The sequence below is a fragment of the Scleropages formosus genome, chromosome 15 (genome assembly GCF_900964775.1).
Source record: "Scleropages formosus chromosome 15, fSclFor1.1, whole genome shotgun sequence".
NCBI classification, from domain to species: Eukaryota; Metazoa; Chordata; class Actinopteri; order Osteoglossiformes; family Osteoglossidae; genus Scleropages; species Scleropages formosus.
Genome location: NC_041820.1, coordinates 5,122,419 through 5,135,601, shown reverse-complemented (window position 1 = coordinate 5,135,601; position 13,183 = coordinate 5,122,419). Strand labels below are relative to the sequence as shown.

The window sequence follows — 13,183 nt, the reverse complement described above, 5'->3', positions numbered from 1 at the left end:
AAGTACAGTGTAAAATATTTTCTCATGTTTCTGATTTCTTGTAGCTGTAATGAGGCAAATACACGAGAAACTTGAATGATTTTTTTTTTTTTTCTTCTTCTGCACATCCACAGTGACTGAGACACTTAGTGGTTTCTTCACAGAGAGCAGCCTGTAGATAATAGAGTTTGGCAGGTTTTCTCAGCTGACCAACACGCTCCAGCCAGAGCCTATAGCGAACCTCACCATCAGTGTGTGAAGAGCACGTAAAATCGGTTCATCACCCATTATCACTCAGCATGGAGGAAGGAATCAAACTGGTCCGGGGAATTGGTGGCCTGGTCGATATTCACGGCGAGATGAACGCACCTGCTCTGACTTTCACTTGTCTCTCTTCTGTACCTTGTGTGTAAGTAAGAAAAAATGACAAAACATGCAGATGGGTGTTTTTCTGTGCACACGGTGGCCCGAAAACGTGCAGACTTATTATAGCATCCCTGGTCCATGCTGCTGCATTCCCCCAGAGCCCTGGCCACACCACCGTTACACCTCCACCTCCAGCAGTGCCACAACACCCTTGACGATGGCTTGCTGTCAGAAATAAATATAATAAAGGGAATAAAAGGGAAGAGAAAGGGAAGCCTTTCTCTCTGGCTTTCTGCATAGAGGGCTCCTGTGTCCAGAACAAGACTCTTGGAGCCCCTGGATTTTGGTGTCTGCGCTGTCCGTTCAGCACCACTCCAGAGAGGAGCAGCACAGCTGCAAAGCTGCCTGTTTTTGTGTTTCCGTGGGGATGAGAATCCTGCTTTCTCACTCCCTTCTGCTCCTTGTGTCCCACTTATGACCAAAACTGTTACTGTTTATAATACCAAATTGGAAGCAGTTCTGTTGTTTATTATTTTTTCTCATGTGGCTGACACTTTTCTCCAGAACAAAAAACAATGTAACACTACTCGCAACAGTTTGGATCGGGGTCCTTTGAGTGCAAAGCAAAGGCTCTAATCATTGTGCCCCATGGTGCCCCCATACATAAAGTTGGAATGAACGCCTTCAGGGGGTTTAAACATGGTCAACGGGTGTTTTAGGGGTAAAGTTAAAATGTTATGTTCTATAATGTTGTGTTTTCTGAAAAATGCACATAAAGCTTGCTTGAAAAAGTCACATGGGCACATCAGCATGTTATAACAGGTTTTTTTTTTTTTTTTTTTTAAAGAGAACCTTTTCTTAATATATTTCCTGAAGTGTACACAATTATTCAGTGGTTGTCTCACTAATCTGAAACACACTTATCCTTGTGTTTTTTTTTTTTTTTTTTTTTTAGGAGAAAAGCACAATTACTGTAAATGTGAAATTTACAAATGATTTCTGGATTTGGCTGATGCTGATTTTTTGGGTAACTTGGCTTGTTTTGCCATCAGAGAGTAAGGGGTTTAAGCTGCCTTTCAGATTCGTGTTAATGCACCTTTTGTTATGGGAACAAAACCGTTGGCCAGATTGGGGGGCCATGGGACCCTTTTTCCATTTCCACACACAAATTTTCAAATTGTGTTTCTGTACTTACAGGCACAATGGAAATGTTTTGCGGAGTTGCCACTTCCACTAAAATGCTCATTTTGTGCAATCACCCGACTGTTTGTGGCTGTTAATTACCTCTGACTGTTCAACACATTGCGTTCCAAAGGTCAATTACTGCAGAAATGAGGGAAAACGCGAATCCAACTCAACGCTTAAACCAATTTTCTATTTTTGCCGCAGCATGTTTCTTTTATTGCGTGCAGTTTTTTTACACCCTTTTTCCCCGTCCTCTATTTACAAAGCATTCAATTAAAATGATTGATTCACCAGGTAGTGAGTAGTTAAACACGGCCGGTATTTGCTGTAGTACCGCATGATGGCAGCGCAATGCACAGGGCCTCTGTTTGAACCACCTGTTTTTTATCTTTGAGATACGGGACAGATGTTTGGACCCCGGGCCTGGCTTGTGTACACACACGTGCGCCACCCTCAGACAAGGAGCAGTCCACCACACCTTTAAGGATCCCCTGCACATTTTCAGTAATGTGAACCATTCTCGTTTCTGTTTGGCCCGAAGCCTTGCGTCTTTTGGTACGCGCTGCTCCTCACGTTCTGGACACGCTCCAGCACCTTTTGTACCCCTTTTTTTTTTTTTTTTAAATTCTGCTAACCTTTCCCTCTGGATATCGTGGTTTAAAGAATTAGAAACAGCCGTTGTTCTTTTGTTCATGTTGTGCTTGTATTTGGTCTGTATTCTGTACAAGGAAATTGATGATGATAGTGTTTCCAGTCAGTATACATTCTCTTATAAAGAGAGGCTAGAAGGTACAACAGATGTTTCCTTAAGAGGTGAATGGTAAATGGTGTGACTGGTTCTCCATGTTTCCATATGCCTCCGTGCCTCCAGCTTTAGAGCATGAGTTTGTACAAATGCTTCATTCAAAGTTGTGTAGGTCAACAGAGAGAGTGCTGCCCTGTGTGCCTCGGCACCCAGCAGCCCTGCCTCAGTACGTGGGCCCAGCACGCAGTTACAGGTGTGTGTGTGTGGGGACAGGCAGACATTAATCAGACGCCTGTGCTGTGTAAAGGGCTTTCTTTTACACCACCGCCCCCACCATATTGTAGTGGCGCCAGAGCTCCCACCTGCTCTGCCTCTCAAGGTTTGTTTGCTCTCCCTGAGACAGACTGTTGCCATGGGTCCAGCCACCCTGAGAAAGGCCCTGAGTAAACGGCGGGGCTCATCTCTGTCACACCTTCCGAAAGGAAGTTTAGGGTCTGCCGCAGTAAGGCTGTTTTTTTTTTTTTTTTTTAAGTGTTTGTGGAGCTCAGCTGTCACTCACAGATTAGCAGTGGCTTTTCCATGGGTCATAACTGTAATTGCCAGAGAAGGCACTTAGCTCTGCTCGCTCATTGATGAAGTGACTTTACAGTGTGGAGCAGCTGTTCTAAGTTCAGAGATGGGCTTGATTCGAACCCCCTCCACTTGAGCGTTTGGGCCCTGCTTGGTACCTCATGTTACAAAGACCAAACACGCTCCTGCTAGGCCTTGCACTGTCTGTGGTGCGTTCAGTGTTTTTCTCTTCGAGGGGAAACTGTTTCATAGTTTTTATCTTTGAACCTTCGTTCTGTTGTCTGCAGAACACTTTCACGAAAGACATTGCTGTATAACGTTTACTAGTGTAATGTAAACATGAAGAAATGCATGACACAATACAGCCTCTGTCATGTGACCCTTTCTCTTCATTTTTTTTCAGTATGATGCTTGTGGAGATGCTGTTAACTTCTTGTACCGTTTCCTTCTCCAGGATGTCCTGAACACTGTTATCCGACACTGTTCGCCCCGTTTCTTCTCCCTCGGCCTTCCCGGCTTCACCATGCTGGTGGGGGACTTCATCACGGCCGCTGCCAGGGTCCTCGGCTCCGACGTCTCCGAGGTGAGCGGAAGCAACCGGTATGACTCGATGGAACCATGTGATGCATGCCGTGATGAGTCCTGACTAAATAGCAGGCAACAACCACTGCTGTTGGTGAAATTAGAAATTTCATACAGCTGTGCTCACAAGTTTTATTTGCGTAAGTGACAAGTGTAACTTTTTTTTTTTTAAATTGGTAAAGTTCTGGATTGATGTAAATCGTTAAAGAGCAACTGGTGTGAGCCTCTAAAGGGATGCATATTCTAACTTCATTTAGTCATGTGCTGAGGCTCTGAGCTCAGTGACTCATGTGCTAAAGTAGGGACAACGTTGTCTTGTGCTTGCCAGGCCCCTCGGATCGAAGCACAGACTGTCCTCGGATCGCTTGTCTGCTTCCCCAACCTGTACATGCAGATGCCTTTGCTTCAAACCATTCCTGGAACTGCTGACATCATCGTGAGCAACGAGGACATAAAGGTAGAGAAATTCAACCATAATAAATTGAATACCATCTGCATTGCGGCACATCTTTTAACTCCCTATAAAAAGCTTCTTGGAAGAGATTTTTCTGTCTGTGTGGGTTATAAATTTGTGTTCCAGCGATAATTGCGCTGAGGAACAGAATGACTGAAATTTTTTTTCTTTTTTCCAAGGATTATCTGGTCAACATTCTGCTGCAAACAACACGCACTGAGACTTGTGAAGAGGCCAGGTATGCCGTATCCCCTCTCCGCATGATGGATGCAGAACTATTAAATGCCGAGCTCTTGTAATTGTGGCATCCTGTTGTGTACAATCCAGTGTTTGTAACGGATACTGACATGTTGCTCGTGTTTTGTTTGACCACATTCTCATGTTTCTTGCTCTTCAGGTGTATTGCCATCTGTAGCCTCGGGATCTGGATCTGCGAAGAGCTCGTCCAGCAGACCAATCACCCGCATGTTAAGGACGCGATTAATGTGCTTGGTGTAACACTAAAGGTGAGTACAGGTGCAGTCTCTCCTGCCTCAGCACAACCCAACCAAAGAGGAGGAACTCGTGTACAAAGCTGTACGCAGTAATGATCCCGATGGATCGATATTCGTGTGTTATTCTTTTTCTAGAGTCCATTGTAATTTTATGAAGAGTTCAATACCCTGTTTCTGTCTGTCTGTAACCATTCAGGTGATGTGTTTGTATCACTGCATTGGGTGCTTTATTGATGCCTTTTACTTGACACCTAGGTTTATTCCTTCCTCTCCAGAAAGACTGAGAATTTCTTAGGCTTAGAAAAACTGGACTTGGAGTACGTATGACTTCTGCTTGTCATTTCTTCACATACCTTTAGTTCGGCAACAAGGTGGTGTCCCACGTAGCATGTGACCTGTTCCAGCTGCTCGTCTACCACTGGCAGCATCTGGAGAAGTACGAGCGATCCCTTCCAAAGAAGATAACCGAGGTAGGAGCGATAACACCTTCCCTCCATCTCAGGAGTGTGCACAACTCTTCCTAAAATATATCTGCTTTAACGACCAACTCCTTTCCAGATTTTTGTGGCCACCATAGCATTCCTTTTGCCGAGCGCAGAGCACTCAACGGTGGAGGCTGACAAAAAGGTAAAACAAACAGCACTGAAATGTGAAATGTGCTCATCTTATTGCATTGCCTGTGTTGTTTACTAGAGAGAGAGAGAGGGAATTAGCGCTGGAATTTAGATATAATTCTGTCATCTACTTCCTCACCCCCCTCAGCTGCTTGTTGCCTGTTTTTGCTTAGTTCTGTTGGAACGGGAACACTGGGGTGGGGGCCAGGGGGTGAAGGAGCAGGAGGAGGAAGAGTGTGTGCACGGAGGTTTGGTTAATGGAAAAGCTCTTGTTTTGTGTGTTGCCACTCAGCTAATGGTCTCGCTGCTCCTGTGCCTGCTGGACTGGTGTATGGCGCTGCCTCTGAGCACGCTGCTGGAGCCCATCTCGATACCACTGCTGGACGACCCCTCGTCCCACAACACCCCTCTGCTCGACTACATCTACAGGGTGCGTGCCGTCTTTACCTTTCCCCAGCGTACCACCCAATCCACCTTGGGCAGCGATGGTGTGTAAAATGTGTGTGTTTATGACTCGGATCGGTCCCTCTTTAGAATATCGCTGGCATATAAATCAGTGATAAGCAGCCCTGATTTTTGCATTCGCAAATAGGTCATAACAGATTATTTAAAGTCCTCCATTTGGCCATTTAATATGTCCTGCTGTCTTGGAGCTGTTCTTTGATTTTAAAATGATGCTTTGTTCTCTTGAGAGAAATGGACTTTTCCCATTTTAGAGTCACTCATATGAAATTGTCCGCGACGGATCGGGACTGTCCAAATTGGCTATAATTGTTGAATTTATATAAACGGAAAAAATAAAAACAGAGAAAAATAAAGTCTGAAGCCTTGGAACAAGCAGAACAGAACATTCAAGTGTTTCCCAAAATGAACACTGAATGGGGACGTGGTGCGGAGCTTTGTAATTCCATTAAGGTTCGTTTTTACAGTGGAATCATTTGATTTTGGAGGGATATTATATATATTTAATTTCAGAGGTTTCTTAGGAGGGGGCGCGGTGGCGCAGCGGGCTTGGCCGGGTCCTGCTCTCTGGCGGGTCTAGAATTCGAGTCCCACTTGGGGTGCCTTGCGGTGGACTGGCGTTCTGTCCTGTGTGTGTCCCCTCCTCCTCCAGCCTCACACCCTGTTTTGCCGATTTAGGCTCCGGTTCGCCACGACCCTGCTCAGGGCAATGTTTGAGTCTGTCTGTCTGTCTGTCTGTCTGTCTGTCTGTCTGTCTGTCTGTCTGTCTGTCTGTCTGTCTGTGGGTTTCGTAGGTATAGAGATCTTCTCTGTTTAACCACTGCATATATGCATTTTTAAGCGACTTTTAATTTGTCTGCATATGATTCAGACATAAAGTGGTGAAGTTTAGATGTTTTTCTTTATTTAATTTTTAAAGTGTATCATTTCTCATGAGTTTTTTTTTTTTCCTCCCCCCCCCGCCTAAAATCTTATCCTGGACTTGTTTCCTGTGACTGATTTCAAGGACAGCTGGACAATCACTTCGAACCCAGGGTGCACTTGTTTGTGGATAGGTGTGAATTTTATGGAATTGCAGCACATTCTGTGCCTCCTGTTAGAGGCTTTCAGCCCTGTTTTTGCCCTTTGGAAAATAATTTGTTTGTGTCAAAATGAAAAATAAGGGCGAGAAAAAATGGGGTCGGGATAAATAACTGTTCCCATTGCTCAGAGTGCAGTTTTAACAAAGGAACTCGAGTAATGCCCTCGTACATGGTGTATTAAAGGAAAATAAATAAATCCCTCATTGTCATGGGTTGCAATGGGGGTTTCTGTTTGGACCAGTAACCAGCAGTTCTGTTGCTCGTGGGCCCATCAAGTGCTCTGTGTGGACTAGCGAGCGACGTTCTGTCCGTACTCCCACCACTGCCGTATTCAGCAGCAGGACCAGGGACACTTTGCGCAGTGGTTAGCTGCTCTCTTCCTGTGCTCCTTTATCCAAACTTTTCTTAACTTGCTCAACTCCTGGTTTTACCCAAGTCGCTCCATACCACCTAGGTTTCAGAGTGCGACATTGTTTCAGCTCAGCGGCCATGTGTCACCCAGTCAGGATCCATAAATTTATGTTGATTTATATGGATTTCTAGTTTGCTCTGAAGATTTCTGATTGCTGCCAAGAGGTGGTGTTTTGTGGGCTTTCAGGCAGGGTTTCCTGTGTGTTCTGTTGTGTAGAGGAAAACACCACCAAATGGGTAGCGTTTCATTATGCGTATCATTATACGTGTTAAGTTATGCAAGGAAATGCGAGTGACTGTGTATTTATTTGTTTCTTCAAATTTCATCCTTCGAGTATTTGAATGTTTGTACATTGAGTTGTTAAGAGAGCTCAGCTGAGCTGGTGACTTCATAGAGACATGCTCGGCATTCTGAGCTCCAGTAGGTTTTGTGACTCTTGAACTGCTGCAGTGAAACGCCCAACAGTGTTTGTCTCTGTGAAATTAAATCATCTGCTCAGTCTCAATTCTTTAATTAATTGAAGTTGTTTTTAGTCGAGAGTTTAACAGCAGGAGTCTAAAATGATAAATCGCTATGTGCTCCTCTGTACATATTTGCCCATCTCTCCGCTTGTTTGTCAGAGTGTGTGACGACAGGTTGTGTGCAAGAGGCCAGTAAAAATGTGTATGTTTGACCTAACCAACCAAACTGTTCTATTAGCTACATCAACGCACATCATCATTTTTAGATGGGTTTCCATCTGGTACGAGAATCAATATGCGGAGGGATTAAAAAGATGATACACTGTGTGCTACATAGCTTCCCCCGAACACCCACTCCTTCTGTCTTCAGCTCTGTTATGGCATTAAATTCAGGCATCTTTCATATGTTCGGCCATGAAACGGCTTTTACTCTGCGCTGTTTAACAACTGCGTTTGCACACTGCTGAGCATGAAGGTGATCCTGCTTGAACCCCAGCGCAGATGCCTCTGTAAGCCTTGTGGGCTCCCTGGTGGATCAGCCCTCCTCATGTTGTTTGCGCAGGGATGAACTTTACAATGCTCAGCTGCTTGTCCACACTCCTCCGGGACATCTAATTACGGTTCCTCTTTTGCGAGGCGATGCCAGTGGAATTGGGAGAAAGTGACACAACCAGTTTGCAGCAGGAGGATTACTGAACCGTCCTGCAGAGCATGCCACCAGAATGAGTCGCGGTGCTCTTCGTTCATCATCTGTGAAACAGGAAATGTTCATGTACACATTTTGATGATCAAACGAGAAAGAGGAGGCTAAGTGAGGCTTGTTTCTACCAGTAGGTACAAGACATACGGTACAGGTATGTGTTGTGTGCAGTACTGGCTGCCTGTATTGTCAAAGTGCGGTGCAACTTTTAGTTCACAAAACATTTTGGGTATTGCTTATAATAAATGGAACATTTAACATTTGTTTAGTAAACATAAAAAAATAAAACAAAGAAACTAGATTTGGACAAACCTTCCAAATAATGTAGGCAGAAAAAAAGCGTCTAATTCTGATAGCATACTACTTCAGAGAAGGTACAGGAGTGTTTTAATGGAGATATTTATAGGGTGTAATGTAAAAAATACATGTAATTCTGATAGCGTACTGCTTCAGAGAAAGTACAGGAGTGTTTTAACGGAGGTATTTATAGGGTGTTATGTAGTCTGGGTAATGAGACGGTAGTTTGTATCCTGGTAACCACATGGAGCTCTCTCACAGGTGCTGCACTGCTGCGTCTCCGGCTCCAACCTCCACACCCAGCAGAGCCACTACCTCCTCAGCCTGGCGGACCTTTCCTCCTCTGACTACGACCCCTTCTTGAACCTGGGCAGCGTGCGGAGCTCTGAGCCGCCACCCGCGCAAACCGCCACCGACTTCAGCAACCTGCTCACTGTGGCAGAGGGTAGGCCCCAAGTCAGACGTGACTGCACCGTAGAAGATGGGCAGCACCTTCATAAAACTTAATTAGCAGACCATTGCTACTTGTATCTTTGTTCCAGTCCAAACCACCAACAGGTGTGAGAATTTCACAGCAGACAGAGCTTCAAACGCAGACATACGTTTGTAAGATCAGTTTGTCCACTGCATTTACATTTATCCATTCAGTATCACTGCTTTTGCCTGCGAGCATTACCTGAACATACAGTAGAGTCTCGTAGGAAAATGAGAGATGATCGCAACAGATGATGGATGCAAATTTAAGAAATGAAGAGAAGAGACTCTGAAGAATATTGGTTTTATGCTCTTCTTGAAAGCTGGAGGCGATTCAGTAGTTCTGAGGCGGGGGGGGCCTCATGCCACTACATCAGGGCCAAAACTGAAAATCTACAGACTTTTGATTTTGAACCCCTAGTGAGTGGGACCTCCATGCAGCCAGAGGTGAAGGAGCGCAGCGCTCCTACTGGAGCGTAGGGACTGATCAGGTCTCGCGGTACTCATCATTTGGTTGTCTTGCAGACCATAACCAGAGTATTGTAACAGCTTAATATAAAAGCAAGTCTGTTATTTCCTCCCACAGACATCTTCCAAACATACCTACGAAAAACAATAAATATTTCACTGATCACACTGATTTGAGTTCTCTGTAATGGTGATTCAATTCATATTACTCCTTATAGATGCTGTAGGTTTTTCAGTTCTTTAGCTTGACAGGTTTGTGATTGTCTATAACAGCACATTCTGATCAGAAGTACTTGACAGGGCAGTCTAGTGCTGCACAAGTTACAGAACTTTGGAAAAGCAACTAATGAGCAACGAACATTTTCTTTCTGCTTTTATATTGATTACATGGCATCAAAGCACTGGCAAGTCTAATGCAGTCCTCTCTCTAAAGATCAGTATATCCTCCGCTTTTCATACTTTGATGGGGATGATGGTATTGATAGCACTGTCACAATGTGCGCATTTCTTATTTTTTTCTGACTTAATAAAGAATAAAAATGTATCCCTTTCAGTTTGAGTAGTCCTGACCATTTACATAATTCTAATTCAGTATCAGGGTAAGTAGATATCTATTCATCACGTTACAAAGATCTGGCAGTCATTAACTGAGGACTGGGAATCTTTTCACCATTGTAGGGATTGAATGCTCTTTTCAAAGGTGTCATCAATGATTAGAAGGTACACACAGAGTGTGAACAGACTAACTATTAAGGGGGAAAAATGAAAAAACACCCTCTTGGATGTAATGACTGAAAGCTATTTTTGTTCCGCGATATGAAAGGACAGGAGAAGAAAGCTGAATATTTTGACGCATGGGCTCGGACCCTTGGTAAAAACGCAAATGTTACCGTAAATAACACTTTCATCTGCAGGAGGAAGAAAGGCCTCTCCAGCATTGCAGAGTGCAACTTTTTACTCTTTTTGTAAAAGTGTGAGATTAAATGAAAGGGTGGCCAGATGGCTGGTAAGAGGACACAGGCAAAGACAATTGGTCTCGCAGCTTATTTGTGTTTGCGGTCGTACTTATGCACCAGCTAATGGGTGTGTGAGGTGCACTGGATGCCCATTAGCTTCCGTTAGGCCTGTTAGCGGGGCATTGCTGATGGTCAGCCTGTAGACTTGATTACACTGAGGTGTGCGTAATCTGCGCTGGGCTACTTTCATCTAAGGAAATGTTCGAGTTGGTGGTGTTCACGTTACTCTTATAACCCCCACCCCCCCCCCGGCTTCTGGCTTATCAGAGAAGAAGAGGCGGAACATGGAGCTCATCCCGCTGACTGCCAGGATGGTCATGACACATCTTGTAAACCACTTGGGCCACCATCCCCTGAGCGGTGGCCCCGCCCTACTACACAGCCTGGTCAGCGAGAACCACGACAACCCTTATGTGGAGTCTTCGGAGCTCTCCTCGGAGGTCTTCAAGAGCCCCAACCTGCAGCTCTTTGTCTTCAACGACAGCACCCTGGTATCCTACCTGCAGGTGCCACCGGAGCCTACGGCAGTGGGCCAGTCCAGCCCAGTCCCGTCCCAGGTACGGGTCATCGTACGGGACATCTCTGGGAAGTACTCCTGGGATGGTGGGGTCCTCCACAGGGTCCTGGATGGACTTTCTCCAGATCAGCCCCAAGGCTACCAGGTAGCAGACATACTCAGGACGGCGCCTGTGTCACTGCATCAGACACACGGGGAGGAGGCAGAGGACGGGGAGGATGTGCTAGATGAGCTTCTGGAGAGCTTGGGACAGAGCAGCCCCGAGTGCCTGCAACAGCCGCAGCCCACGCTCAACCAGCCCGCCCCCTCACCCTGCGGCATGACTCTGGAGCAGGAGAACGCCATCGTGGAGGCCATCCTGCGACAGACTGCCCTGGAGGAGGAGCACGTGTGCAAGTGGAGCAGCAGCCCAAGCGTGAGGGCCGCCTGCCAGCGCGAGCCAGCCCACAGGAGCCCGGGGCCCCCTTCTATTTCTGCAGGTTATTGCTCAATGACCTGGGCATGAACTCCTGGGAGCGCAGGTAACTCACCCCATGGCTCCTCTCGATGGTGGTGTCATGCCATATGCTACCGACTATGATGGCACAGCCTGTCGATGGACCTTGTGTTGTAGAAATGAAATATAGCAGTTTATTGGATGGGATTTCCTGTACTTGAGCATTGACCTGCTAGGATGGATTTTAAGTTTCACATGAAAGTCTCATAAAGTAACGAACAGTGGGTGGTGTAGTGGTTAGAAAAGTTCCTTCCAATCAGAGGGCTGTGGCTTGGATGCCACATCTGTTCTAGTACCATCAATCAAGGTACTCACCTTGAAATGATACAATAAAAATTACCCATTTCTATTGTTGGGTAAATCAGTGTAAGTTGTTGAATCGTACATGTCGCTGTAAGTCACCATGGAGAAAACCATCAGCTAAATGATAGACTACTAATAAATAAATAAATAATAACCTGGTCAGTAAAATTTGGACTCACAGGTTCGTTTTTATTTTATTCATGACTGATTTTGAGAAAACGCCTTCTGTGCTGACGGAGATGGTGACCCAAGCGTATCTCGCCGTTTAAGTGCCAACTATATCAGAATTTGAAAATTTATTATTTAAATTTAAAAATGTATAAATTATTTGGACTGTTCAGGCTGCAAAAGTTCCATTGTGATTTAGGGGAGTAACTGGGGGAGCCCAGGGATATTATAGAGCACTCTTTCAGGTGGTGTAAACTACATCTTTCTGAAATGTTGTGTGTCCATGTTTACATGGAGGGCGAGCAAAGAGAGAGAAACAAACTCAGCTCATGCCACATGGAGCCTTTCAGGGAAGCTGATTTGGGCCAGTGATGATGGTGGTGCGTTGTACCATCTATGGTTGGCGTCCGGCTGCGCTTCTGGCTCTCTCTGTCTGCTTCTCCACCTTCCCTCAAAAAAAAAGGTTCCATTTATCCCCCTGGAGTTTCAATTTGAGCTCCTTCCTCTCCCGCGGGAGGCTTGGCAGTCAGAGCTGCAGGTTGACGGTGAATTAATCTGCTCTCCACACGGCCCTGGTGTCCCACTGTTTCCTCTCAGGTCCTCCCTGGCATGTTCCTCCTGTTTTTTTTTTTTTTTTTTTATTATTATTATTATATATAAACCTTCTCCAATTAGACACGCTCATCTTTTAGGAATATGAGAGAGGCCTTCCATCGCTGGGCAGCACACTGGATGCTGCAGATGTGTAAGAAGTCCACCACTGGTCAGAATTAGCAAGCCAAATCATAGTATGGTGCAGTCCATTGATCTGCTGCCTTCCCCTCACCTACATTCTGTGGATCTCACCAATGTTTATGGGAAAGTAATTTAACTGAGAACTTTTTTTGGGATATTTGTGTCTGTGGATTTTTTTATTGCCGCTTACTGGATTGGTATTCACTGTTATTTATTTCACCTCGCTGATTAAATAAAGGTGTGGAGCTATGGGACTGATGTTCGCTCTATTTTTCTCATTAGAAAAAGCTTTCATCTCCTAAAGAAGAACTCCAAACTGTTACGGGAACTCAAAAATCTGGATTCCAGGCAGTGGTAAGTGTTTTTACCCCATTTTTTTTTTCTTCTGGTCAGACGAAATGCAGGAGTACCAGAGAGCATCAGATGGTGAAGGGTGAAGATGCTAAGGTGTCCAATGCGTAATTTAGTTAGCCTGACTCGCATCACTCAGAGCTGCAAGTCCCTCTTGATCCTGGTCGTCCTGTGTCTGATGACAGTGTTGTGCCGCTTCGTGCCGCAGTGATCACTGGGCCTTTGGAATAGCTAATTACAGGGGCTTATTAA

The 13,183-nt window shown here is 45.2% G+C and overlaps 1 protein-coding gene across 1 annotated transcript in view; it reads left to right on the top strand.

The window, feature by feature from the left end:
- The window catches only part of ralgapa2 (Ral GTPase activating protein catalytic subunit alpha 2), a 98,865-nt gene that overhangs the window by 46,038 nt on the left and 39,644 nt on the right, over positions 1 to 13,183 (top strand). The window contains 11 exon segments of the mRNA XM_029258348.1: positions 3,300 to 3,428; positions 3,756 to 3,884; positions 4,061 to 4,119; positions 4,279 to 4,387; positions 4,735 to 4,845; positions 4,934 to 5,002; positions 5,282 to 5,419; positions 8,665 to 8,848; positions 10,629 to 11,324; positions 11,327 to 11,399; positions 12,863 to 12,934. Of these exon segments, the coding sequence (XP_029114181.1) occupies positions 3,300 to 3,428; positions 3,756 to 3,884; positions 4,061 to 4,119; positions 4,279 to 4,387; positions 4,735 to 4,845; positions 4,934 to 5,002; positions 5,282 to 5,419; positions 8,665 to 8,848; positions 10,629 to 11,324; positions 11,327 to 11,399; positions 12,863 to 12,934 (1,769 nt within the window).